The following is a 26,262-nucleotide window of genomic DNA, read 5'->3' as shown; positions in this document are numbered from 1 at the left end:
CTCTCCATCTGACCTGGTTTTGGCCAAGGACCATAGATCTCAGGGCGGTTCACAACATCAGAACACATATGATCACGGCACAAACCTCAAACTGTGACATATAAGTCACATAATATTTTTTTCCAAGCACAAACATGTCATCTTGCCAAGGGGCAGGCTAATAATGACTCATCCACTACTTTGCAGTAGGCAGAGGGAGTGTCATCCTAGGCAGACCTTGCAGGCTTTAAGGAGGAGGTGTTTTCTGTCTTTCAACGGAGTCACTGCTTCTTGTTTCAGGACAGCGACGGTGACAAGAGTGATGACTTGGTGGTGGACGTCTCCAATGAGGTACGACAGAGGGTCCCTCTCAGTCTGAAACAAGAAGTCCACATTAACCTTATATGGAGATGGAGCAGATTTGCCTGGCTTCTTTTAAGTGCATAATCTGTAGAAAAAGAATAAAGAGATTTTTCTCTTGATGCAGAAGTTGTGGGCGTCCAGTGGCTTTACTGTGGGGGTGCTGCATCCAAAATGCTCTGGAAAGAGTGAATGCAGTATAGAATCCTAGGATATCACCACAGTAGGCAATTCCCCACCCCCGTTAGGTCTGTTATCAACTGTAGAGAGTGAATTTTTCTGTGAGAGCAGTAGCAATTTGTTTTATGCTGCTATGTGCCTCAGAATAAGTCTGTAAAGTCTCATAAGTTTGCAAGTCACACACACACACATAAATATGTTTTAGTATACCAAGTAAATGTGTTATGTTAGGGTGTTTTGCAGCCCCCCTCCTCCCTACTTTGGCAAAGGGTGCCCCTGTTGCTAACAGCCTCCTTGTGTGCCCCGCTCCCCAGGATCCTGCTACGCCTCGGGTGAGCCCTGTCCACTCACCTCCGGAGAACGGGATCGACAAAGCCCGTGGCTTGAAGAAGGATGCCCCCAACAGCCCTGCCTCGGTGGCCTCATCCAGCAGCACCCCTTCCTCCAAGACTAAAGACCTGGGCCATGTAAGTGAAGGCCTTGCAGAAGATGCCTCGGCCCTCTTGGGAATGCTTGTTGAAGGTGGACCTGTGGGGTTGGTTCTCCGTGGAGGAGCAGAAGTCTGGCTTATGAGTGAATGTAGAGAAAGGCAGTGTTGGCGGAGTGATTAGAGTCTTTAACCTAGTGGCACAGCAATAAAGCTGCTAGCCCATTTGCAAAGCCAAGCAGGGTCTGGCATGGTTTCAAATTGGATGGGAGACCACGTGTTGAGATTCCTGCATTGCAGGACTAGATGAGCCTCAGGATCCGTTTTATTTCTACAATTCTATGAAACTAGGAACTGGGAGAGACCAGGGTTCAAAACCCCACTCAGCCATGCAGCTCACTGGGTGACCTTGGGCCATTCCCTGCCTCTCAGCCTAGCCCACCTCGCAGGGTTGTTCAGGGGGTTAAACACGTTTGCCACCTTGAGCTCCTTGGAGGAAAAGGTGGCATATAAATGCATGAATCAGACTGTGGAGATCAGGAGTGATCCAATAGACCTGATCACACAGAAGAGGGCCTGGTAATAATTGCTATGGATGGGACCATTTTTGCTGTGCAGATCATTGGTCCAGAAAGCAGCTTTCGTTTCGAGCCAGTTTAAAGTCAACAGTCTGGGCCTTTGTTCCCCATCTGTGTGTTGGAAAAGCAAAGAACATGCCTGCCTTGGGGCAATAGTTGGGGGCGCTGGGCACAGAACCCCCACCCAAAGGATCCAAGGGGGATGCTTTACTGATTGGAACATGCTTTGATGTGTAATGTTTGGTAACTCTTTGGCATTTGAGAAGAGCTGCATTGAAGCAAGAGCCAGAACGAATCTTCAACATTTTCCATGTTTGCTAAGAATAAATACAGGAGTCCACATTTGACTAGAGGAATTCAAAACTCCATCTTGGAGTAAACTGAGGAGGGGGGGTTGGTGATACATTTGAGTTATTTGAGGTTTCAGATTTGGTGGCTCTGCTCAGAGAGCTTTCTTCATTTTGGGAATCTCAGCAAATGCAGAAGACTGGCTTTGTTTCAGGATCCTTCGTAGGAAGAAAGCAGAAAGACAAACTTGCCACAGTTTTTGAACTCTTCTAAAATGTCAAATGGAGAATTGGGTTCCTGAGGTAGACCATTGGTCCAGCTCACTTAGTCTTGTCTGCACTGACTGGCAGCAGCCCTCCAGCTTTTCAGGGAGGGGGTCTCACCCAACCCTACCAAGAGATGCTGCTGGGGGTTGAATCTGGGACCTTCTGCATGCAAAGCAGATGCACTCCAGCTGAGCCAAAACCTCCCAAATTCTTTGTTTGCTAAGAGACCCCACAAGCACTTGTGGAATCGATCTTGCTGATGCCAACCCATCTTCCCCATCTTGTTTTGCACCAGAACGACAAATCTTCCACCCCAGGGCTGAAGTCCAACACCCCTACTCCAAGGAACGATGCCCCAACGCCTGGGACAAGCACCACCCCGGGCCTTCGGCCGATGCCAGGCAAGCCATCTGGAATGGATCCCTTAGGTATGTTGCTCCCATTACAGGGTTGTTGAGCATGTGGTTCAGGCGTTCGCCACTTCTGCCAAGGCAAAGCAATGTTTGGTGCTAAAAGGAGAGGGCTTAGGTTTTTAATGTTTGCGTGGAATGGACAGGGAACTCCCAGCTTCCTGCTTGTCTGACCCACCTTTCCACCCCTCCCTCTACGAATCTGAGCAGCCTGTCGCACAAGAGAATGTGTAGGCCAGTGGTCAGAATGTAGGACTAGGACAGAGCTTTCTAAACTGTGTGTCGCGGCACATGAGTGTGTCATCTGCGTTGCACAAACGCCCCTCACGCTCCTCCAGGGGCTGGAAAGGGTTTAGTTTAACCTCTGGTTTGTTAGTAAAACTGAATTGCCGTGTCGTGAAATGGCGCATGTCTAAAAAGTGTGTCACCAACATGAAAACTTTGGAAAGCTCTGATCTAGGAGACCAGGATTCAAATCACCGCCCGGCCATGAATGTAATTGGGTGACCAAAGGCCAGTCACTGCCTCTCAGCCTCTCCTACCTCACAGGGCTGTTGCGAGGATAAAAGAGGAGAGAGGAGAAGTCTGTACATAACCCTTGGAAAGGTGAGCGATATAAACGAGCCAAGCCTTCTAGATCAGGCCAGTGGCCCATCTAGTTCAGCATCCTATTCTCAAAGTGGACAACCAGAGACCCCAGAGGGGAGACCCCAAGTAGGACCAGAGCACAAGAGGACTCCCCCCTCCTTTGGTTTCCAGCAACTGGTACTCAGAAGCATTGCTGCGTCCAGCTGTGGAAGCAGAGCATGGCCTTTAAAGCCCTAAACGGCCTGAAGAAGCATCTCCACTTCCATTGCCCAGCCCAGATACTAAGGTCCAGCTCCAAGGGCCTTTGAGCAGTTCCCTCACGGCAAGATGTGAACCTACAGGGAACCAAGCAGAGGGCCTTCTCGGTAGTGGCACCCTCCCTGTGGAACGCCCTCCCATCAGATGTCAAACAGATGAATAATTGACTTTTAGAAGATAATCTGAAGGCAGCCCAGTTCAGGGAAGTTTTTAATGTTTGATTTTTTTGTGTGTGTTTTTAATATTTTGGGAGCCGCCCAGGGTGGCTGGAGTAACCCAGTCAGATAAGTGACATATAAATAAAATAACAACAACAACAATAACTGTTGTTGTTACTTATTATGGCTACTGGCCACTGACAACTCTCCCCAATGAATTTGTCCAATCCTCTTTCAAAGCCATCCAAGTTGGTGACCACAGTCAGCGTTTCTGCCTCCGAGTAATTGATCCACTCACTCTCACACACACACCCTTTCCCTTTTTCTCCTTCTCCAGCATCTGCCCTGAGGACACCCATCTCCATCGCCGGTTCCTATGCCACCCCCTTTGCCATGATGGGGCACCATGAGATGAACGGCTCCCTCACCAGCCCTGGGGCCTACGCTAGCCTTCACAACATCCCGCCTCAGATGACGGCTGCCGCCGCCGCTGCTGCCGCTGCCTATGGCCGGTCGCCAATGGTGAGCTTTGGAGCTGTACGTAAAACCCTTTTAGCTCCTTTTTCAATGGGGGGGGGGGCGGTGGGTGAGGGGTGGGTTAACTGCCAGTCCTTCTCCAAAGGGAACTCTGGGAGCTGTAGCTTTGTGAGGGAGATCGCTCTCGGCACCCTTAACAAACTACAGCTCCCAGAATTCTTTGGGGGAAAGGCATGACTGTATATAAAGTGGTATTTGAGTGCTTTAAATGTAGAGTGTGAAAGTTGCCCTAGATGGGCCAATGGTCTGAGGCAGTTTCTGATGCCCCTCTGGGCCTGTTGCCTAGCAGGACCTTCCCAGTTTATCTTTTGCTAGTTCTTCCCTTTCTGGCCCCTGTAGCTCAGTGGTCAGAGCATCTGCCTTGCGTGCAGAAGGTTCCAGGTTCAATTCCTAACATCTCCAGGTAGGGACCCTGGGGAGCCGCTGCCAGTCAATGCAGACAGTACTGAGTGAGATGGACCAATGGTCCAATTCAGTACAAGGCAGCTTTCTGTGTCCCACTCAGTCCATGCTATGTTGGTCCAGTATACCTGAAGGAGTGTCTCCACCCCCATCATTCTGCCCGGACACTGAGGTCCAGTGCTGAGGGCCTTCTGGCGGTTCCCTTGCTGCGAGAAGCCAAGTTACAGGGAACCAGGCAGAGGGCCTTTTCGGTAGTGGCACCCGCCCTGTGGAACGCCCTCCCACCAGATGTGAAAGAGAAAAACAACTACCAGGCTTTTAGGAGACATCTGAAGGCAGCCCTATTTAGGGAATCTTTTAATGTTTAATAGATTTATGGTTTGGATTTATGGACTACTTAAAATGAGGCTGCATTTTAAATTTTAATATTGTATTTTAATCTGTATTTTAATTAATTGTTTTCTTTTCTTTTATGTCTTATTGTAATTTTATTGGTGTTAGCCGCCCTGAGCCCGGTTTTGACTGGGGAGGGCGGGGTATAAATAAAAAATTATTATTATTATTATTATTATTATTATTATCATCATCATCTGTTGGAAGCAGCCCAGTGTGGCTGGGGAGACCCAGCCAGATGGGTGGGGTATAAATAATAAATTATTATTATTATTATTATTATTATTATTATTATTATTATTATTAGCTTGTGGAACAAGGGGGAAGCCCGACTTAAGAATTGGATGCTCATTTTCCTAGCCTTGGAGGAGGGGTCTTTCCCTAACTATCTCCTCTCGTCCCCTGAAAAAAACCCAACTGACCGCAATTCTGTGAGAACTGAATTTCCGCTCCAGTCAGCAGCACTTTGCTGGGTGGTTTCTGTGGGAGCCTGTGAGAGTACATCTTTGTTTCTCCCAGGCTCCTGATGCCTTCACTTTTGTTTGGTTCCCAGGTTGGTTTCGACCCGCATCCGCCGATGAGGACCCCCGTCCTGTCCACCAGCCTGGCGTCCATCCCTGGCGGGAAGCCGTAAGTTAAACCCTCGACCTTCTCCCCCAAAGCGTTCAGTCCACAAGTCTGAAAACCAATTGCCGCCACCTCCAGACAGGGGGCCTACTCTGAGGAAGACCTTGACCCTTTCCTTGCCCATGTAAATATGGCTGCAGGGAGGAGCTCATCTAGGTAGCTTAATACGTCTGCCTGAGTCATAATTAAAATTAATAAAAGAAAAGAAAAAAAAGTCTGAAAACCAAAAAGGAAAACCTCCTTCCCAACTCCAAGTCTAAAATAAGCATGCTGGGGAAAGGGAGCCAGCTAGAGGCACCGGTGGAAGTTTTCGGCGCTGTCTTGGTCTAAAAGAAATTCTGCAAGCACAGCGACGAGGTTTCCGGTTGCAGAAATCCTATTCTCCTCAAATGAAGAGGTAAGCAGAGTTTGAAAAGGGAACAGAAGTGTTGGTGTTCCCGTGGGATGTTCCTCGTGGTTGTTTTGGCACCATCCACACTTGCATAGCATTGCGACAGTTAGGCGATGTGATGTCTTAATTAATCCCTGGGACTGCTGCTAATTTTTGTTTATTACCTGCCCTTCACCCTAAGGTCCCGATGGTGAGTTACAGCATTAAAACACAATATTGAAAACAATTTAAAAACAACTTCCAAGCATGAAAGTAAGGCAGGGTGCTAAAAATGTGCACTGAAAGCGGCAGAATGAAGGTGCCAGGGGCCACCTGTGTGGGGAGCGAGTTTCACAGCATAGGGGCCACTACTAAGAAGGTCATCTCCTGGAGACAACTAAGAAGGGCCCCTTCTGCCAATCTCAGTTCCCAATAGGGCCCGTAGGGAAGGAGGGGGTCTTTCATATATTTGGGGCCTGAGTTGTTTAGAGCAGGCATCCCCAAACTTTGGCCCTCCAGATTTTTTGTATTACAATTCCCATCTTCCCCGACCACTGGTCCTGTTAGCTAGGGATCATGGGTGTTGTAGGCCAAAACATCCGGAGGGCCGCAGTTTGGGGATGCCTGGTTTAGAGCTTTAAACACCAGTGAGAACACTTTGAGTTGGGTCCGGAAATCAGTTGGCAACTGCTAGGAAGGGTAGACTACACCAGCCTAGGGGACGGTTGGGGGTGTAGCAGACAAGAACCTGGCTGCTGGGTGATGATGATGATGATATTTTATTATTTACCCTGTTTCTCATATTTTAAGTCATCCCCATAAAATAAGCCATAGCAGGATTTTTAAGCATTCAAGGAATATAAGCCATACCCCAAAAATAAGACATAGTGATAGGAGCAGCAGCAATGCCGGCCGCGGCAGGAGGAGGAGGAAAAAAATAAGACATCCCTTGAAAATAAGCCATAGTGTGTTTTTTTGAGGAAAAAATAAATATAAGACGTGTCTTATAATATGAGAAACACGGTATATCCACCCATCCGGCTGGGGGGCTTACAGCATATGTGAAAACATAATAAAACATCAAACATAAAAAACAGTATCTTATACAATACAGTGGTACCTTGGGTTACAAACGCTTCAGGTTACAAACTCCGCTAACCCAGAAATAGTATCTCAGGTTAAGAACTTTGCTTCAGGATGAGAACAGGAATCGTGCTCCGGCGGCACGGCAGGAGCATGAGGCCCCATTAGCTAAAGTGGTGCTTCAGGTTAAGAACAGTTTCAGGTTAATCACGGACCTCCGGAACGAATTAAGTTCTTAACCAGAGGTACCATTGTAGAAAAGCCAGCATGATACAGCAGATAAGTGTTGAATTTAGACTTATCATCACCTCTCAAGACTAGACTGCTACGGTGCAAGACCCTTTAATGAAGGGCTGCAAAGAAGCCTGAGGATTAAAATAATTCTCTTACACTTCCTCCTGCCTTGGATGCCTCTGAACTCTGTACTACACACTCCCTTTAAAATAGAGGCATAAGCTTTCATGGAAGCCGCGGTCACTATCAGCTTTTTTAGGCTGGAAAAGAAGGAATCTAAACTAGGTTCTGAGACCAGGCCAAAGGGTCCAGCATCGGGTTCAGTATCCTGTTCTCACCATGGCCAACCAGATGCCTCAATGGGAAGCCTACAATCAGGCCATGGATGCAAACTCAGTGCCCTCCGCACTTGTCTTTCCCAGCAACTGGTCTTCAGAGCCCTCATTCCCCACCACCAGCAGCCAGTCTCAGCGCCCCTTCTCTTGTCTCCTCCCTAGAGCCTACTCCTTCCACGTGAGTGCCGATGGGCAGATGCAACCCGTCCCATTTCCTCACGACGCCCTGGCTGGCCCCGGCATCCCCCGGCACGCCCGTCAGATCAACACACTGAGCCATGGCGAGGTGGTATGTGCTGTGACCATCAGCAACCCAACCCGGCACGTGTACACCGGTGGGAAAGGATGTGTGAAGATTTGGGATATCAGCCAGCCTGGCACCAAGAGCCCCATCTCCCAGCTGGATTGCTTGGTAAGCGGCGGGAACGGATGGCCCTCCTCTCAAGTCCAAGGAGCCTTTGTTCTTTGGGTCCATGACTCAAAAGCCACCGACTGAGGATTTTCCATGTCAGCAGCCGGCCTTAGGGAACTCAGTCTGGGTTCTTTGCGCCTTCATTTGTTTCTCCATGTATTATAATTGATTTATATATAAACATTATAAATGCACACGAACAATAGCAATATTTGCATGGGTCACATATAAGCTCGCTATATTTGGAAATGGCATATATTTCAGAGGACATTTACCATACTCAATGCAACCTCTTCCTTATTTATCTCAAGAATGTAATAATTTTCTAAGTCGAAGAGCGGGAAGTCAACTTTTTGGAAAAACTGTATTAAACTTGATGTAATTTGGCACTGATTTGTTAAAAATTTGGAAAACTGATCAATATTATTTGGCAAAAAGTGAAAATGTAATAATATTCTCACATCTGATTAATCATGTCTCGATTAAAAAAATCAGATTATGGTAATAGAATTAATATTTTGCTCAAGCTGCCTAACTCAGCACCCAGAGTCCATTTTGCTCTGGGGAATTTTTTTAAAAAAAAATTGCTAAGAGAACCTCCCCCTATATGTATCTGGAATGGTCAAATGTTCCAAAGTTACCTAGTTGAACAATGTGGACTCTGTTTGCATGGAGTAAGGAGCTGGGCTGTCATTGACGTTATGTTTTCCTGCCCCCAGAACAGGGACAACTATATCCGCTCCTGCAAGCTCCTCCCAGACGGGCGCACACTGATTGTGGGGGGCGAGGCCAGCACCCTCACCATCTGGGACCTGGCCTCCCCCACCCCCAGGATCAAGGCAGAGCTGACCTCCTCCGCCCCCGCCTGCTATGCCTTGGCCATCAGCCCGGACGCCAAAGTCTGCTTCTCCTGTTGCAGCGACGGCAACATTGCTGTTTGGGATCTCCATAACCAAACACTGGTCAGGTGAGCTGCTCCAAAATTCAGGGTCCTGGTGGTAAGGAAGGGCTTTCAAATAAGTCTTGGGTAGATGGGGAAGGAGATTCTGCAGGAAGCACCTGTCCAAATGAAACCAAGGGATTCAAAGAGCTGCATTCTTGCACCACGTTCTGTTCACCCTTTGCTCTGGAAGAGCAGACGCCTGTTGTTAAGGGGGAAGGGTCACAGCTCAGGGGTAGAGCACCTGCTTCACATGCAGAAGGTCCCCAGCATCTGTGCTCTGCCTCCACAGCTGGAGGCAGCAATGCTTCTGAATATCAGTTGTGGAGACCACAGGAGGAGAGAGGGCTCTTGTGCTTGGGTCTGTTGCTGTCCCATTGAGGCAACTGGTTGGCCACTGTGGGAGCAGAATGCTGGACTTGATGGGCCCCCTTTGGCCTGATCCTGCAGGCCCTTCCTACAGGGAATGTCCCCCATCTGAGACCCTGGGGAGCTGCTGCCAGGTCATGTAGACTGCACTAAGCTAGCTGGGCCCAGTGCTCTGACTGAACTTCCTGTGTTCTGGGACCACTATTACTGTATATTCCTGTGTATAAGACTACTTTTTAACCCAGAAAAATCTTCTCAAAAGTCGGGGGTTGTCTTATACACCGGGTCGTATTGCTTATGCCAGTGTTTCTCAACCTTTTTTGGGCAAAGGCACACTTGTTTCATGAAAAAAAGCACGAGGCACACCACCATTAGAAAATGTTAAAAAAATTAACTCTGTGCCTATATTGACTATATATAAAGTAATTCTCCCACGGCACACCAGGCAACATCTCGCGGCACACTAGTGTGCCACGGAACAGTGGTTGAGAAACACTGGCTTATGCGGCGAGTATATCCCAAACTCTATATTATAACTGGAAAAGTTGGGGGTCGTCTTATACGCCCAGTTGTCTTATACTCCGGAATATACGGGTAAGCTTCCTGGCACCCCAATATGCTCAGCTCAGGTCCTTACCTGCAACCCGAATGCAGGATTCCTCAGCAGCTGTGTCTATCAAGCCTTCCATTCCCAAATAACTGGAAGCTGGAGATAAGGACCTTTGGGACCCAGACAGTAGAGGTTTAAGTTCCCCCCTCTCACAATAAAATGGGAAGCTGCCTTACACTGAGTCCAACCATTGGTCCATCTAACTCAGTATTGTCTACACCAGGCACCCCCAAACTTCGGCCCTCCAGATGTTTTGGACTACAATTCCCATCCTCCCTGACCACTGGTCCTGTTAGCTAGGGATCATGGGAGTTGTAGGCCAAAGCATCTGGAGGGCCGCAGTTTAGGGATGCCTGGTCTGCACTGACTGCCAGTGGGTCTCCAGGGTTTTCAGTCAAGATTCTCTCCCTTCCCTACCTAGAGATTCTGGGGGTTGAATCTAGGACTTGCTGCTTGCAAGGCAGATCCTGCACCGGTGAACTTACAGCCCTTCTCCTAAATGTTGGTTGGTCTGAATGTTGGTTTTCTTTCTCAGGCAATTCCAAGGCCACACAGACGGTGCCAGCTGCATCGACATCTCCCACGACGGCACCAAGCTCTGGACGGGAGGCCTGGACAACACAGTGCGGTCCTGGGACCTCCGGGAAGGCAGGCAGCTGCAGCAGCACGACTTCACCTCCCAGGTAAGCCGGTGTGGGACTCCCTCAGCCTTTTCTCCTAGAGGCAGCAACCCTCCAGGAACTGCCCTGCTCAGGATGGAGGGCTTCCTTAAGAAGCAACTCTGAAGACCATACCAAGATCCCTGCTGGACCCAGGCCAAAGGGGGCCCATCTAGTCCAGCATCCTGCCCTCTCAGTGGCCCACCAGATGCCCCAATGGGAAACCCGCAAGCAGGACCCGAGTGCAACAGTGTCTCTCTCCACTTGGGATGCTCTGAAACCGGCATGCAGAGGCGTTCGGCCTCCCGACAAGGGGAGGCTTTGAGCAGAGAAAAAGCCTGGACAAGGGGGACAGAAAGCTCAGAGCATCTGGTGTGCTCACTAGCAAAGCTTGGCAGTGTTACTCCTTACCAACTTTCATAGTGGTATCTCTTGGACCTGCAAGCCTCAGGATGAACAGTCCAGGCAACCTGAGTGAGTTCCTATCCCTATCTCTCAGCTGGACCTCACACATGAGCCTTCATGGGGCACTTTGGGAACTTGCTGCTGAGCTGGAAACGATGGCATCTTTCTGATGTCTAAAGGAGGCCCCAGCAGATGGGCCAGGGGAGTTTCTGTGCAACCCTGACAAGGATATTCTCTGCTGCTGGGAGTCTCTCCATGCTAGGCTGTGCTCAAATTCTGAAGGCCAAGAAAGGGGAGCCTTTGCACCCCTACATTTGCTTCTCCTGCTGAAGTTGCAGACATAACCCCACACACCCAGCTCCAGTTGCTGGTGAGAATTGACTTGGAGCGCATTTGTAGGACAGCTGAGGTTTTGAGCAGCTTGATCCACGGCAGGGATCTCAACCCAGTTAAGTGCTGGAGGTGAGAGGGCACTCCGTGCTTGAGAAGGAGCCCTTAAATAGTTGGGGAACACTTCTGGAAATCTATCTAGGACAACGGTTCTAAAGTGGGGCTGCACCACCCCCTGAGGGGGCTAAGAGTCAAGGGGGTGGCAAGATGACACTGGAGGTGTAGCTGGTATCCCTGGACCAAGTCCATCAATTTTGTCGACTGAATTTAAACTCAGTAGTTTGAATTGGATTTTGAATAAATGTGCAATTATTGTTTTGGATTTTATTGTGCTATTACGTACCTTCCTTAGTGGGTCGGGCAAAGCGCTATTCTGAATAATGCTTTTGGTAGAGTAGGGGGCACTGGGGATGAGTTTATAGAACCAAGGGGGTGGAGGCCCCCAAAAAGTTTGGGACCCACTGGGTTAGGAGATGGTTTGATCTGCAAGCCAGAGGAGCTGCCTGCTTATCAATGGGGTGTGTTGAAGGAGGTGGGTCTTGAATGTGCAGCGGCCTCAGGGCCCTGAGTGGAGAACCCTCTTCCTCCAGGTCCCCAACTCTTACCAGTGTACAACTTCTCTTCCTTCCACTTGCCATATACAATCGGATTGAATTTTAAAGCTTGCGTGTATGTGTGTGTCCTCCCAAGCAGACTTCAGTGTGGTTGCTTCCTGGAGGAGACGCCCCTTTCAGACCTGCTCTCCTTTCTTCCCCACAGATCTTCTCGCTGGGCTACTGCCCCACAGGGGAATGGCTGGCTGTGGGCATGGAGAGCAGCAACGTGGAAGTTCTCCACCACACCAAGCCGGACAAATACCAGCTCCACCTTCACGAGAGCTGCGTCCTGTCGCTGAAGTTTGCCTACTGCGGTAAGGGGCCCAGAATATCAACGGAGTTAGTTGCCTCTTTCTTGGGGAAGGGCCTGCAGAGTCTGAGGTGTCCCAGATTCAATCCTCAGCGTAGCTGCACCAAGAAAGGTCTCCCTTCTCTCTCTCTCTCTCTGAGACTCTGGAGAGCCCTCTGCCCTGTCCAAATAGAGGGGACTGGGTTTGATAAACCACAGACTCGGTGCAAAGCAGCTGCCCAAATGACGCTTGCTTGCTAAGAGACGATTTAATCATGATGGGAGGTGTGTTGTAGGGAACCCCATAGGGACGGGTGAATGCTAGTCTGCTCCTTACCTTAATTTCTGGGGAGGTTCCTAGTTGGGTGGCAGGCAGGAGGTATGGGAGAGCAACATCAGAACAGGTCTTGACCTGATGGAGTTGCTTGCTTTTTGTTTATTTGCCTCCTTTTCTTCCATGGTGGAACCTGAGATGTGGCTGCTGTTGTGACTTAGAGCAGCCTCTTCCCACCTAGGGACCTCTAGATGTTTGGGACGTCAACTCCCACCAGATCCAGCCAGCCCTAGGATGCTGGGGCTTATGCAAGTTGTGGTCCAAAATGTCTAGAGGGCACCAGGTTGGGGAAGGGTGTCATAGAATACCTATGTTGTAGGAGAGTATGAACCCCTTACTGCCATTTACAAAAGTTAGATTGGGGTGGTGGACAAAGTGGTAAATCGGAGTCAACCAGTCCATCTCTGGGTGATTTGTGGTAGATCTGCAAGGATTTCCCATGGTTTTACAATGGCAACAAGTAAATGACCCCCCCCCCCAAATTCCCTGGAAGTAAATTCTACTGCTGAAGTGAAGGAAGCTTTGGGGTAAGCAGGAGTGAAGGTTTTTGTGGGTCCAGTTCAGTTCTAGTCCCCAAAAGCAAAATCTTGGGCCCATAATTATTTAATTCCAAGTGTTACACCTTTTGTACCTTGCCCTGGTTGGTAGACCTTTTTTATTTCTTTATATCATTATTATCCTACCTTTCCTCCAAGGAGCTCAAGGTGACATACATAATTCTCCTCCTTGCTGTTTTACAACAACCCTGTGAGGGAGGTTAAGTGACTGGCTCAAAGTCATTAAGTGAGCTTCATGGCTTAAGTGGGGATTTGAACCCAGGTCTCCTAGGCCCTATTCTGACACACTTAACCACTATACCACATTGACTCTTGGTGGTTCTAGTTAAAAAAAAAAGAGACCCCACAAGTCTTCCCTCTCCTATGTTAAATCCTACTGAGAGCTGAATTTCCTGGTTGAGATTTTTCTAGGGTTTCTAGGGATCACGTCACTGGATTCTGTCACTATTCTGACCTCCTTTCTGACCTGGAAGAATTGAAACTCTGCTTTGTGTGCCTTTAGGGAAGTGGTTTGTGAGCACCGGGAAAGATAACCTCCTCAATGCTTGGAGGACTCCCTATGGAGCAAGCATATTCCAGGTAAGGGTCATTCCTGCTACCAGGATCCAAGTCCTGCCTTGGATGCCATCTGAATTGAAAGGGGTGTGTGTCTGTGTCTGCACAGATCAGATTCTACCACTCCATCTTGGTGCCAAGACGCCAGCTGGGAAGTGTGACTTGATGGGACAGGAAACAGCACCTCTGAGCACGAGCAGAGTGCTTTCCCCCCTGTTAACTTGAGTAACAAGATCAGGGGTGGAGTGGGGCGTGAGTTGTTACAGACCTTGGAAGGCAAAGTGGAGCTGAAGCAAATTGGCTGGGTTGATGAAGGACTGACGGAAAGGAGTAGGGTTGTCAACAGAGCCAGAGGGTGCAGGATACTTCCCTTCCTCCTCCTCCTCCTCCTCCTTGAGGCCCTTGGCAAGCCCTGCAGGTGAAGGGAGTGTTTGATCCATTGCAGCAGCACTGACAGATGTGTCTGTAGTTGCTCAGTTCTATCATCTGCATCCACCAGCACTGTCAAGAACGACACAGCCACCACCAGTACGGTCTAACCCAGGGAACCCAAACCTTATTGGGGACCCCAGTTCTAGCTCTTGTGTCCCATTGAGCCCCATCCTCAACGTTTCCACCACGTTTCTGATACGTCACTTATACCCTTATTGTCTCTTAGTATTGATAGATCTTGACATGTGACACCCCTAAGCGTTTGCTGAAGCTGATTAAAGCCCTGCTGTGTTTCCCTTTCCCTTTCTTTTCCTGCCTCCAGTCGAAAGAATCTTCTTCTGTCTTGAGCTGCGACATTTCGGCGGACAACCAGTACATCGTCACGGGCTCGGGGGACAAGAAGGCCACGGTCTACGAGGTGATCTACTGAGCCCAGGGGATTCTGCAGGGCCACCACACTCCAAGCAGACTGCGATCCGACCAGGCGGTGGTCGGGACTCCAGCAGGCAGATGGAGAGTGCCTGAGCACGTTCCCATGATGCTCTCTGTTGTGGAAGCTGCGCCACCTGGCTGTGGGGCTGGGGGAGATCTTCCGTCACCCTCTTGGGGTTGCTGCTGCTCTGGTGGCGATTGAGACCTTGGCGCTTGGTCCAGCTGTGCGGGATTTTGCAAACGTCTTCTCCGGAGACCTCAGCTGGCTTGTGGTTTTTCCTGGTTTTTAACTTCTTGGTTCTCATGCCTGTGATCTCGGGAAGCAAACTCTGGACCAGATTTGCTTCCCGGCAGAGACTCTTCCTCCTTTGTCTCTCCGTAAGACTTGTGGGAAATGTAAATAGCGGACGAGTTTTAATACGGTGGGGGACTCCTCCTGGCCTCGGGGGCCAGCTCTGTATTTTTTTTTCTCTCCTTACTTTGGTCTGCTGTAACTGTATTCCACTGGGGTTTTGCTTTTTGGTTTTGGTGGCCATCTTTCTCCTGCCCCCCCCTTCCAAACCCTCATTTGGTAGAGAGACTCTGCTGACCCACCACTTGCCCCCAGCGGGAGCGAAATTGCCCTCCAACACCCCATCTTCTATTGCCGTACCTGTGAAGCATCCGCTGTCTCTTTTTCCAAGACCCGAGCCCTTGTCCGGATTGCAACCTTCAGCCGCTGACGGGCGGCAGCAACGGAACAATCCCCACCGTCTTCTATAGGGATTCTTCTTTTTATTTTTTAAAAGCACTTCCGTCTTTGGAGCGAAGCAATGAGAGGTCCGTGTCCGGATAGGTTTTGGACCCCACCATGCCTGTCACATGCGGCCTTCAGGCCTAGATGCTGAGGAAGGGGTTTCAAGAAAGCAACGTTCAACAATATGCTCAGGGAGCCAGAGAGAAAGAAAGAAAAAAGATAATAGCAACTTGTGTGGGCTTTTTTATTTTATTTTAAACACTCCAATGAAAGTAAAAGTGATAGAGATGGTAACGTTTAAATGCAGGTTGTTGTTGTTTTTAAAAAGTTTACTAACACGAAGCGATTTCTGTGCGACGGGGACTGGGGGTGGCGTTGGCATCTAGTGGGGGTTTCGTGTGGCTTTGGCAAATCTTCCCTCTCCCAGCCTCTTGGATCAAGTGAAAGTGGGAGGGGAGGAGGAGGGAGACTCGCCCTCCTGAGGTTTTTTGTACTAAAGGAGAAAATAAAATTTAAACACGGGAAAAAATCTACGTATTTGTGTAGCAGAAGATCTTGCCCTGTAATGTAGCATATGGAAGAGAATTTTTATACCACATTTTTATGGATTATTTTTTAATTTTTGATTTTGATCTGGTTTAAGAAAAAAAATACAAAACACTATGGCTTAAAAGATGAAAAAAACTACCTGTTTTTATTAAAGGCCATGCCGGTGCATAAAGGACGATGGAGTGGAGAGAGCTTCTTTTCCTGCTTGTTCTTTTCTTTGGTGGACTGTGCCTTTCAGGGTGGGGGGTGGGGGTGTTCCTTAGCTCTAGGTTGGAACCTGGATGGAGTGGAAGGGAAGTCTCTGAATTGGCAGTGGTGCAGAAATTGTTAGGGTGTGCTTTGATTGTGGTGGTGCTTTTAAATTGCAACTGGTATCCCAGCAGAATTGTAGAGGACCCCAAGGGTCATCTATTCCAACCCCCTGCAATGCAGGTCAGTTCAACAGCAACAGCAAATAACTTAGGGGGCCCTTTACCATTGTGTGCCTTCTCTTCTGTTCCATACTCGAGTCTTTGTGAACCTGGGTGTTTTTTTTTTAAAGGAAGCTCCCACTGCTGTGCCCCCTCCATCTGTCACTTGAGGCCATTGCCTCCCTCTGCTTACTAATAGAGCCAGCTCTGCTTTAGAGATCACGCAGGAAGGTGCCTTATGCAGTCCATTGATCCATTTAGCTCAATAGTCTATGGCAGTGGTTCCCAAACTTTCCCCGGCTAGAAGAGGAAAGAGCAGAGCAACCACCCACATTTCCAATAAAATATACCGCAGTGAAAGGTGAAGTCTGAGTTGTAGGTGAGAAAGGAGCAAGGGGGCTGGAACTATGTCCAGGGAGAAGCCCCTACCCAGAAATCCCCCAATAGCCTTAGCAAGGAATGAAGATGGATTTGTGGGCTGGGAGTGGCACGGTCTGTGCAGAGGGTTTTGGATCTGCCAGTTCCCTCCAGTCTTCTGCCCTTTATGAGCAGATTCATCACTGCTATAAACTTTGCTCAGTCAGCACTTTTGGAAAGGTTATATTTATGGATAACCTAAATCCATTTTCCATTTTCCATTATTTCAAAGGCCCTTTCTGCCTATGTCTCTTTGGGGTCTTATTGCAGCTTTTGAGAACTCTGAGCACTAATTCCTCTTTATCATGTTTTGTTTTGTTTTTTAAGGATGTTTTTAGCTCTTCAAGATGCTCTGTGTGGGGTGATACAACTCTAAAATAACATGGGATGGAGCAAAACACGTGGCTCTTGAGAGTTTCAACACTTAACTTGGAAGGCGAGTTGTAGGATAATCTATCTCTTTTAATGAACTGAATCAGGAAGGATAGAGTCCTGGTTTTTAATTTTATTAATCTATGGTAAGCTGCCTTGGACATTGGTTACGAGTGGAAAGGTGTCATCAGGATTCACAAAGAGAGTTCAAATAACAACTGTACTGTATTCCAAAACTGAGCTACAATTCCCAGAGTGGTTGAACAGTCAAACCCTCTTCCCAGGGAATTTTGGAAATTGTAGCGCTGTGAAGGGCATGGAGGCCTCCCAACAACACCTGGAACCGTTGCCCAAACTACAGTTCCCATAATTCTATGGGGGAGTTCTAGTGCTAAAAATGTATGGCGGGAATGTGGCCAGAGGGACAGAAAGAGGAGGAGGAGAGCTGAGAACAGTGCCTTGGTCCAAATTTCAGGATCCCTACCCATTTCTGGCAGTCGTTGACACACTCTGAGCATCATAGCCAGCCTCTCCCCCAATAGACACGAAGCTCTAAAATAACAGGTCATTAATATCCCAGTCAATTGTGTGGCTTGTTAAGGCTTCATTGTGGGTAAATGCCAGGATCTGTCCAGGTCTTCTTAGGCCCCTATGCCTGGGCAGGACGTCTGGAACACCTTCAGCATACACCCGGGAATCATGGACTCATAACTGGGCTTTATGAGCACCAAATCAGCAGTGAACAGCAGAAGCATTTGTAGAGGTTTCAAAACATTCCTCATTTATTTCTATTAACTACTGAATATTTACAGATCTGGCTTTGTGAGTGTTACAGCCTCTCACTTAGCCATCTTGTCTACAGAAGATATTAAACTGCACACAGCACACAGCAGAGAGCAGAGTCAGGAATGAAAAACAACAAAGTAACAATTCCTAACTGTTCCCTCCCAACAGCAGATATCACCAGATTTTCAGAATGGGAGGGGTGAAAATGCTCACAACCTCCCCCTTTTCATTCTGACCATTATGAAAATCTAGCACAAAAGCAATTTCTTTACATATATACCAAGTTGTTCCTTATTAACAGCTTTAGTCAAAGCATCAGCAGGTATTTCTTTCCCTGGCATATATGAGACTTTTACAACTCCTTTCTGAATGCATTCTCTGGCACGGTGCAATTTGATTAGCAAATGTTTTGTTCTTTGCTTGCACCCTTCTGAATGGATTAGTTCTATGCAGGCTTTGTTGTCCTGATAAACTTGAACTGGACAACAAATTTTTACTCTCATATCCTCACATAGTTGCAACAACCACTCTACATTCATGAGGGAAAAATTTAAAGCGTTGAGTTCTGCTTCACATGAACTCATGCTTATTGTTGCCTGTTTCTTACAAGACCAATCAAATAGGCACTGATTGTACAAATAACACACACCTGAGGTGCTCTTGCCATCAGTTGTATCACTACCAAAACTGGCATCGGCATAGATCTCAAGACCTCCAGATTTTTGGCTAGTAAGCTTCAACCTGTAATGCATAGTGCCTTTTAAATACCTAACTATGCGTTTCAGTGCCTTCCAGTCTTGCACTGTAGGTTGATTTACATATCTGCTGAGCAAATTTACGCTAACAGCAATGTCTGGTCTTGTGCACCTTGCTATAAAACTAAGTTTACCCAAAACACTTCTGAACAATGTAGTGTCAGGAAAAACATTAGCATTAGTATCATGTTGGTACCCTGTGACCATGGGGGTGTCTACAGAATTGGCATCTGTCAGATTTAATTTTTCAATCACATCATTGATCTTACGTGATTGATGCAGCAAAACATCACCTTGCTTATTTCTCTCTACTTCCAGTGAGAGATAATTGCTGACTTCCCCTAGGTCTTTCATATCAAAATGCTTTTGCAGTTTTGCAAGAGTGGTTTTGTAAATATTTGCATCCTTCCAGAAAAACAAAATATCATCCACAAAACAAATGCAGTACAATTTGTGCTGGTTAGATTCTTTAACAAAAACACAAGAATCAGCCTTTCCTTGCTGGAAACCTAAGGAAAACAGCACTTCTGTCAGCTTAGTGTGCCAGCATCGAGCACTTTGTTTTAGACCATACAGGGATTTTTTTAATTTACACACCATTCCCTTTTTTATCTGCACTCCGTCTGGCGGTGACATGTAAATACTCTCATTGAGAATTCCGTACAAAAACGCAGTATTTACGTCGTGATGAGATATGGTCATGCCCTCTTCTGCAGCAATTTTCATCAACAGCCTAACTGTCTCAAATTTGACTGTCGGTGAATATGTCTCATGATAGTCCTGATCAGGAACTTGAGAAAAACCACGTGCAACTAATCTGGCTTTATATCTGACCACTTTACCAGTCTGATCAGTCTTGGTTTTGTAAATCCACCTGCTGTCTACAAGTTTCATGCCTGGTTCTACTGGAACCAATTCCCACGTGTCATTTTGCTTTAGGGAATTCAATTCAGCTTTCATGGCATTAAGCCAAGGTTCGGCATCTTTTTCAGGTAAATTTTGAACCTCTTTGTAGTTAGTTGGTTCAAAAACTGAGTTTGGATTGCTAGTGGCAGCCATATCTGAAATAGCAGCTTTAGCAAATTCTTTAGAAAATCGTTTAGGTGCTTGTCCCTTGGTAGTTCTCTCAGATCTACGCAATACTCTGGGATCCTCTGGGTCTGGTTCCTCCTCCTTGGGAGAATGGTGACCTGTATCTGGCAAAGATTCTACCTCTAGATCAGTGTCAGACCCATCTGATTTCTTAAAAGAGGTCTTTTCATTCTGATCATCTGTATCAGTGTCAGAATCTGTGCTACCATCAGCATCAATTACAGGTTTTGCCTCTTTGTTAATTGGTTTCACCACCTCATCATCTGAAATGGGATGACATTGAAAAATGCCAACTTTGTCCCATTTTGGATTACAATCCATGCTTCTGGTCAGCCTAATTGTGTTTGTGTCTGTCATCAGCACACGATAAGAACCTTTTTCATAACCTAGAAAAATGCCATGTTGACCAGATTTGCTCAGTTTGTCACCTTGCAGAGTGTGCACCCAAACTTCAGAACCGAAAATTTTTAAATGTTTTACAAACGGTTTCCTTTTGAACAGCATTTCGTATGGGGTGCAATCAATGGCTGATTGATATCTGCGGTTGTAAATATAGGTGAAACACGATAGAGCTTCAGCCCAAAAGGGGTTGGGTAGGCCTGAATCATGCAACAGAGTTTTAATTCCTTGTTGCAAGGTCTGGTTTACTCTTTCACATAAACCATTCTGCCATGGAGATCTGGGCGTGGCAGTCATGTGCTCTATGCCCTGTTCTGCAGTAAAGTTTTCAAACTGTTCTGAACAAAATTCTCCACCCCTGTCAGTGAAAAGACAACGTACATGCTCATCGTGAACATTCCTGAGCCATGCACAAAATTTTTGAAACTTAGAGAAGGCTTCAGACTTCTTTTGTAACATATAGACCCAAACATATCTAGAATAGGCATCTATCAGAACCAAAAAATAACATGAGTTTCCTCTAGAGAGCGCTAGAGGTCCAACCAAGTCTGCATGCACAATCTCATAAGGTTTCTTAACCTCCCTCCCAGATTTTGTACCTTTGGGAGCTTGCTTAATTTTGTTCTCTGCACATGAGACACATTTCATATGATAAGGACACTTTTGAACTTTCATGCCCTCAACCATATTTTGCATTTTACCTACTGCCTGGAAATGCAAATGACCAAACAAACGATGATAATCATGAATACAATGGTTATGCAATTTCTCATTCTTATCTACTGATATATTACAGCACGCCTTTTCAGTTTCTTTAGTTGCTCCAGCAGCTGTACCTGTAACAAAAGGCAATACATATAAACCATCAACACACTTAGCATAAAGAATGAGTTTGTTGTCTCGAAGAATTTCACACCGAGAGTTTGCAAACACCACTTTAAATCCTTGAGCGTCTAGCTGAGAAACACTCAAGAGATTATCCTGCAAATGAGGAGCATACATAACATTTTTAACTGTTGCATTAAGGCTCTGCAAAGAAACCGTTCCCTGAGCCAAACTTTTAATAGTCGTTCCATCCGCTTGATGAATTGCTCCTCCCTGTTTCTCAAGATGAAGAAAGAGATTTTTATCATTGGCCACGTGCCTTGTGGCTCCTGAGTCGACAACAAAAACAGAACGTGTGAGTTGATTAGAACTGCGTGAAATCAAAGCCTTTGATGCAGCTGGCCCTTGGGGTTTTCGGCCTCCTCCCCCTTTGCCTTTGAAGTTGCCCTTCTTCTTTGAAGAGTTTTTACACTGATTTTTAAAATGGCCGACCTCTCCGCAAGAAAAACAGCGGCGCATTTTAAGAGCTTTTGCAACACTTTCACTTTCCCCTGTTGAAGGCTTGTAGGCATTTCCAACAGCCTTGTCCCTGCTTTCTCTAGCAGTCTGTCTGCGATCCCACTCATTCAAGAGCACGCTAGACACATAATCTTCTGTTAGACGGTCATTGGGCAAAGACGACAATTGAGCAGCTACAGCATCATAAGATTCATCCAAACTGTTTATGATAAGCATTGCAAAAACAGCTTCTGAAATATTTAAGTCTCGCTGGACAAGATCCTGTCTGAGACGTTTTAATTGGGCTAGATGGCTGGGCAAATCACCATCTTTCTGCAATTCCAGCCTACACAGCTTTTTAAAGAAAAGCACACTGGATCCTGCATTTTGTCTTAGATGCATATCTCGAAGTTTATTCCAAACAGCCCGTGCAGTCTGCTGGTTCTCCAAGTTGACCAACAACTGGTCCTGGACACTCAGAATAATTGTCCCCCTGGCTCTCATGTCTGCCTCATGCCACGCTGGCCATCCATCATCATCCTCATTAGGGGGGTCATCTTCTATAATATGGTAAAGCTTTTCCCTTTGTAAAAGTGCTTTCATTTTGACCTGCCATGTAGGATAGGTCTCTGGTGTAAGGAGAGGAAAAGATAGAGACATCTGGCCAGAATGTGCAGAAGCCATGCCTGTGTTTAGTTAACAGCAAGACACTTCCCTTCATGCACCCCAAATACTCTTGACTCTCTCAGCAACTTCTCTCCCCACTCAGCACAATTAACAGGCAAACTGGAAAAGCGTCTCTGCTGTCTTCTTGGCAGCCAGCAACATACCTTTCTGTAAATCAAACAGCAGCTTGAAAAACAGCTTCAGCTCACAGCTCAACTCCGATGTGCAGCATCAGATGGAAATGGATCAGAAACATCCAATTATCCAACCATCAATAGCCATCTGCAACCACCAGTCTGCTACCAGCAACCATCCGCCTGCTACCATATGTGGGTAAATGCCAGGATCTGTCCAGGTCTTCTTAGGCCCCTATGCCTGGGCAGGACGTCTGGAACACCTTCAGCATACACCCGGGAATCATGGACTCATAACTGGGCTTTATGAGCACCAAATCAGCAGTGAACAGCAGAAGCATTTGTAGAGGTTTCAAAACATTCCTCATTTATTTCTATTAACTACTGAATATTTACAGATCTGGCTTTGTGAGTGTTACAGCCTCTCACTTAGCCATCTTGTCTACAGAAGATATTAAACTGCACACAGCACACAGCAGAGAGCAGAGTCAGGAATGAAAAACAACAAAGTAACAATTCCTAACTGTTCCCTCCCAACAGCAGATATCACCAGATTTTCAGAATGGGAGGGGTGAAAATGCTCACATTCATTTCCGGAAAAGGTCTGACAGTGGCTTCATTTGATACAAGCTGTTATGTCAGGCAACAGTGGGGGAATAGATCTGTGACGCTCAAGCGATTCCAGGAAACGGTTCTGAGGGCAGGTCAACAGATGGCGTTGCGGGTAGGCTGAAACCTTCACCAAACCAGGCATGGACCCCCAAAAGAAGGTGGGTGGCTAAGCACCGGACAAGCCACATTCCATGGCTAATGAACCATGTTGGTGAGGATGGATTTAAAGATCTCCAGGGCTCGTGGGAGGCAAAAGGAATATGGACATTCATCCCATCTTGTTCAGAAAGTGCTTGTAGAGATGGGCCTGGAGAGACTTCAATAGAGCCGGTGTGCGGTAGCGGACCTGGGAGCAAACAAGGTTCAAATCCCCTTACTCACTGGGTGACCTGCGTAATATACTTCACAGGGCCTAGGCCTCAAGGAGCAATTCATGGTGGCCGCTTCGCTGCAACAAGAGGTGGAGAAACGGATGGGGAAGAGTCTTGTTAATGCCAGAACTGAGAGCACCCCGTGCAGCTGAATGCTGGAAGGTTCACACAGTGCATAGTTAAGCAATGGTTGCTCCCACAAGGAGGTGCGGGATGGGGCAAATTAAATGAGGGCTGGGCAAATTGGTGGAGCAGAAGGCCATCAATGGCTCCTAGCCACAGTGGCTGGGTTCTGCCTCCACTATCGGGATGTTCCTGAGTACCACTTGCGGGGAATCTCAGGTGAGCAAGGTGATGTTGCTCTCAGGTCCTGCTTGCAGGTTTCCCATGGGGGCATCTGTGGCTGCTGTAAAAACAGGATGTTGGACTCTGCAGGCCTTTTCTTTGGTTCTTGGGGTCCCAGGGAGGAGCTTCTGCGTTTGGCTAGTGCTGCTGGCAGTCAGCAAAATGGGTGGAAGGCAGCTCTGCAGGCAGGCAGGTGGGCTGAGAGCACACAAGGATTTGACACCCACCCTTGAGGCACTGCTTGCCTAACAGATGGGCCGGCCCACATTTCGTTTTGGGTGAAATGTCTGCTCCATCCACAGCCTGCATGGATATTTGCGGCCTCTCCCGATGGCATCTCTATGCAGAGTAGTCCTCTGTGCCTTTTAATGTCACCTGTCCCCTCCCCCCCCAAAGAAAATTAACCCAGCGGAGTGCACAATGGCAGCATCACCTCCCTGCCGCTCTTGCAGCCATGGTGGCTCCTGGAGCAGATGGCAGGAGGCAGCTTGGTGTACGCTGTCAGCTGCTGCTCTCTTGAGTTGACATGGCAGCGTGCAAAATTTTGTTGGTCTTCTCCCCCCCCCCCAAATCACTTCATCTGTTCCACTGCTGCATCCCACCCGTTTTTATTACTGTAATTAAATTATAATGAACGATTGCGCAGTGCCATTGTCTGCAATGGCAGGGGGAATTTCTATGCATTCCACACTCCATCTAACAAACACATCCAGTTCTATTTCCTGGGTTGAGGGTTGCTGGCATGCCGTAATGGCAGAACTAAAGGAATCATTAGCTGAGATGCCTGCATTGCCAGGGCTGGACTAGATGACCACTGGATGAAGTGGCTCAGGTTAGGGATAAAGGGTTAGGGGGTTCAGGTTGCAAGCAATGTTTAGTTTCATGAAATTCATCATGGGCTATTGCAAAGCAGGCATCTAAGATGTGTTCTCCCCCATTGTTAGATTATCTGTTAGGCTGTGCTTGGATTATTTATATGGGGACAAGGCACCAACTGACTTTCAAATCGGTCCCTGGTAGGATGAGGAATTTAGGAAGTCAATATGTTTCTGAAGACACCAGATTTCAAAGGGAAAGAAAGATCAAAGCAGAGAAGGTCGATGCCAAAAATAGAGCACCTTGAGCAAGATGAAAGCGGGGGGACAGAGCAGATCTCCTCCTCAAATGGTCTTCAGAAGATAAAGGAACAGGCAAATGGCCAGGCTCCAACATTGCGGGAGGATGAGGCGGGGGTCAGGGCGGCAAAGGATGGAGAACCAGAAGGAGAACCTAGCTAGCAGGACCAGTGGTCCGGGATTATGGGAACTAGTCCAGAAATAGCTGGTGACCCAAGTTTGGGAAACCCTGTAATAGATTAAAACTCACATCAATTTTCATGGGAAAATAGGGGCAAATTGGGCATTACTGGAAATGAAATTGTCTGTTCAGGATTTTATATACAGGCTTCTCGAAAACGGAACATCGTTCCAGACAAATTCCTACATGTAGAAAACTAGCATGTTGGGAGATGGGGGGGGGGCAAGGCTAGAGCCCTCCAGTCTCCCGGCTGTGTTCTGTGTGCAGGCCAGCATATATGAATCATGAAATTGTAGAATGTTGGAGGTGGAAGGGATTCCAAGGGTCATCTAGTCCAACCTGCCTGCAATGTAGGAATTGCAGCTAAAGATTCCTCAGCAGATGGCCACCCACCTAACCTCTGCTTAAAAACCTCCCATGACCGAGAGTCCATTACTTTCCTAGGTTTGTAGGACACTTTCGTTCCAGTGTCCAACAGCTGTGTGCAAAGAGTCCAGTTGGTCACCCCCTCCTCTATTGTTTGCAACAACCTGGCCCATCTCATGCTCTGCCAGGTCCTGCAGAAAGTGGTTCTTATCGTCACTACAGCCCCATTTCTGCTCAGTCCCAGCGCACACGAGCCCATCAATTTGGCCACTTGGGACAATTTGCTTGGGGACGCTCCTTCCCAGGTTTCCATGCCATGGTGACACCATAAATCATCTCACCCACCCAGGGGGAAACAATAAGCAACTGACACTTAACGTTACCAGCTTCCCCCCCAGAGAGCTTGGCCATTTTCCAGAGCGGGAATGTAAGCATGTCACAAAGGCAGGCACACCTTGTATATGATGCAGCAGCCCACGAACCCTTCTGCTGAGGTGTGGAAAGGCCTTGCGGGAAGGGGGGCAGGCACTGTTTGGAAATCTACAGAACAGACACCCCACCGACTCCCTTTTCTCTGAATCTGCTATGGTGATAGTTTATGGAAAGGCAGCGTTTATTTTTAAAAACCCTAAATAGAGGTCGAGTTGTCTTTGGAGGAGAAAGAGTGGAGATTTTTCTGGTGTGTGTGTGTGTGTGTGTGTGTGTGTGTGTGTGTGTGTTTACAAATGCCACATTTTCAGCCAGAACAGAGCAGGTTGGACTATTTTTTAATTCATACAATTGTGGTTTGCAAAAAGGATAAACCGGTAATGTTATCAAGAAGAATTCGCAGCGAAAATTTAAAACGTTTGAAAAGTTAAAATACGCACACTAATAATGGATTAAAACACGCAACAAATTTCTAAATATCTGAGTAGGCATGTTTAAACAAGAAAGTTTTTGAGTAGGTGCCGAAGAAAATGAAAGCGCCTGCCTGATGTCAATAGGCAGGGAGTTCCAAAGTGTATATCTTGTCACTCTAAAACGGGTCAGCAACCTTTTTCAGCCATGGGCCATGTGGTGGGCTGGACTATACTTTGGAGAGAAAAAATATGAACGAATTCCTATGCCCCACAAATAACTCAGAAATGCATTTTAAATAAAAGCACACATTCTACTCATGTAAAAACACATTGATTCC

At 47.2% G+C, this 26,262-nt stretch overlaps 1 protein-coding gene across 7 annotated transcripts in view; it reads left to right on the top strand.

Annotated features, from left to right (window-relative positions):
• The window catches only part of TLE3 (TLE family member 3, transcriptional corepressor), a 51,831-nt gene extending 35,918 nt beyond the window's left edge, over nt 1-15,913 (top strand). For 4 of the 7 annotated variants that reach the window (XM_035130880.3, XM_035130879.3, XM_035130883.3 and 1 more), the window contains exons 10-20: nt 280-330; nt 834-986; nt 2,374-2,506; nt 3,830-4,029; nt 5,378-5,454; nt 7,636-7,885; nt 8,605-8,852; nt 10,340-10,487; nt 12,018-12,168; nt 13,537-13,613; nt 14,344-15,913. In XM_035130880.3, coding sequence (XP_034986771.1) covers nt 280-330; nt 834-986; nt 2,374-2,506; nt 3,830-4,029; nt 5,378-5,454; nt 7,636-7,885; nt 8,605-8,852; nt 10,340-10,487; nt 12,018-12,168; nt 13,537-13,613; nt 14,344-14,451 — 1,596 coding nt within the window. In that variant the 3' untranslated portion in view covers nt 14,452-15,913. The remainder of the gene's footprint in view (nt 1-279; nt 331-833; nt 987-2,373; nt 2,507-3,829; nt 4,030-5,377; nt 5,455-7,635; nt 7,886-8,604; nt 8,853-10,339; nt 10,488-12,017; nt 12,169-13,536; nt 13,614-14,343) is intronic. The other 3 variants (XM_035130881.3, XM_035130885.3, XM_035130884.3) reach the window with 1 other exon arrangement.
• Nucleotides 15,914-26,262: the final 10,349 nt, after the last annotated feature.

Source organism: Zootoca vivipara, chromosome 13 (assembly GCF_965207765.1).
Source record: "Zootoca vivipara chromosome 13, rZooViv2.hap1.1, whole genome shotgun sequence".
Classification (NCBI taxonomy): Eukaryota; Metazoa; Chordata; class Lepidosauria; order Squamata; family Lacertidae; genus Zootoca; species Zootoca vivipara.
This window is presented reverse-complemented; position numbering and strand designations above follow the sequence as displayed.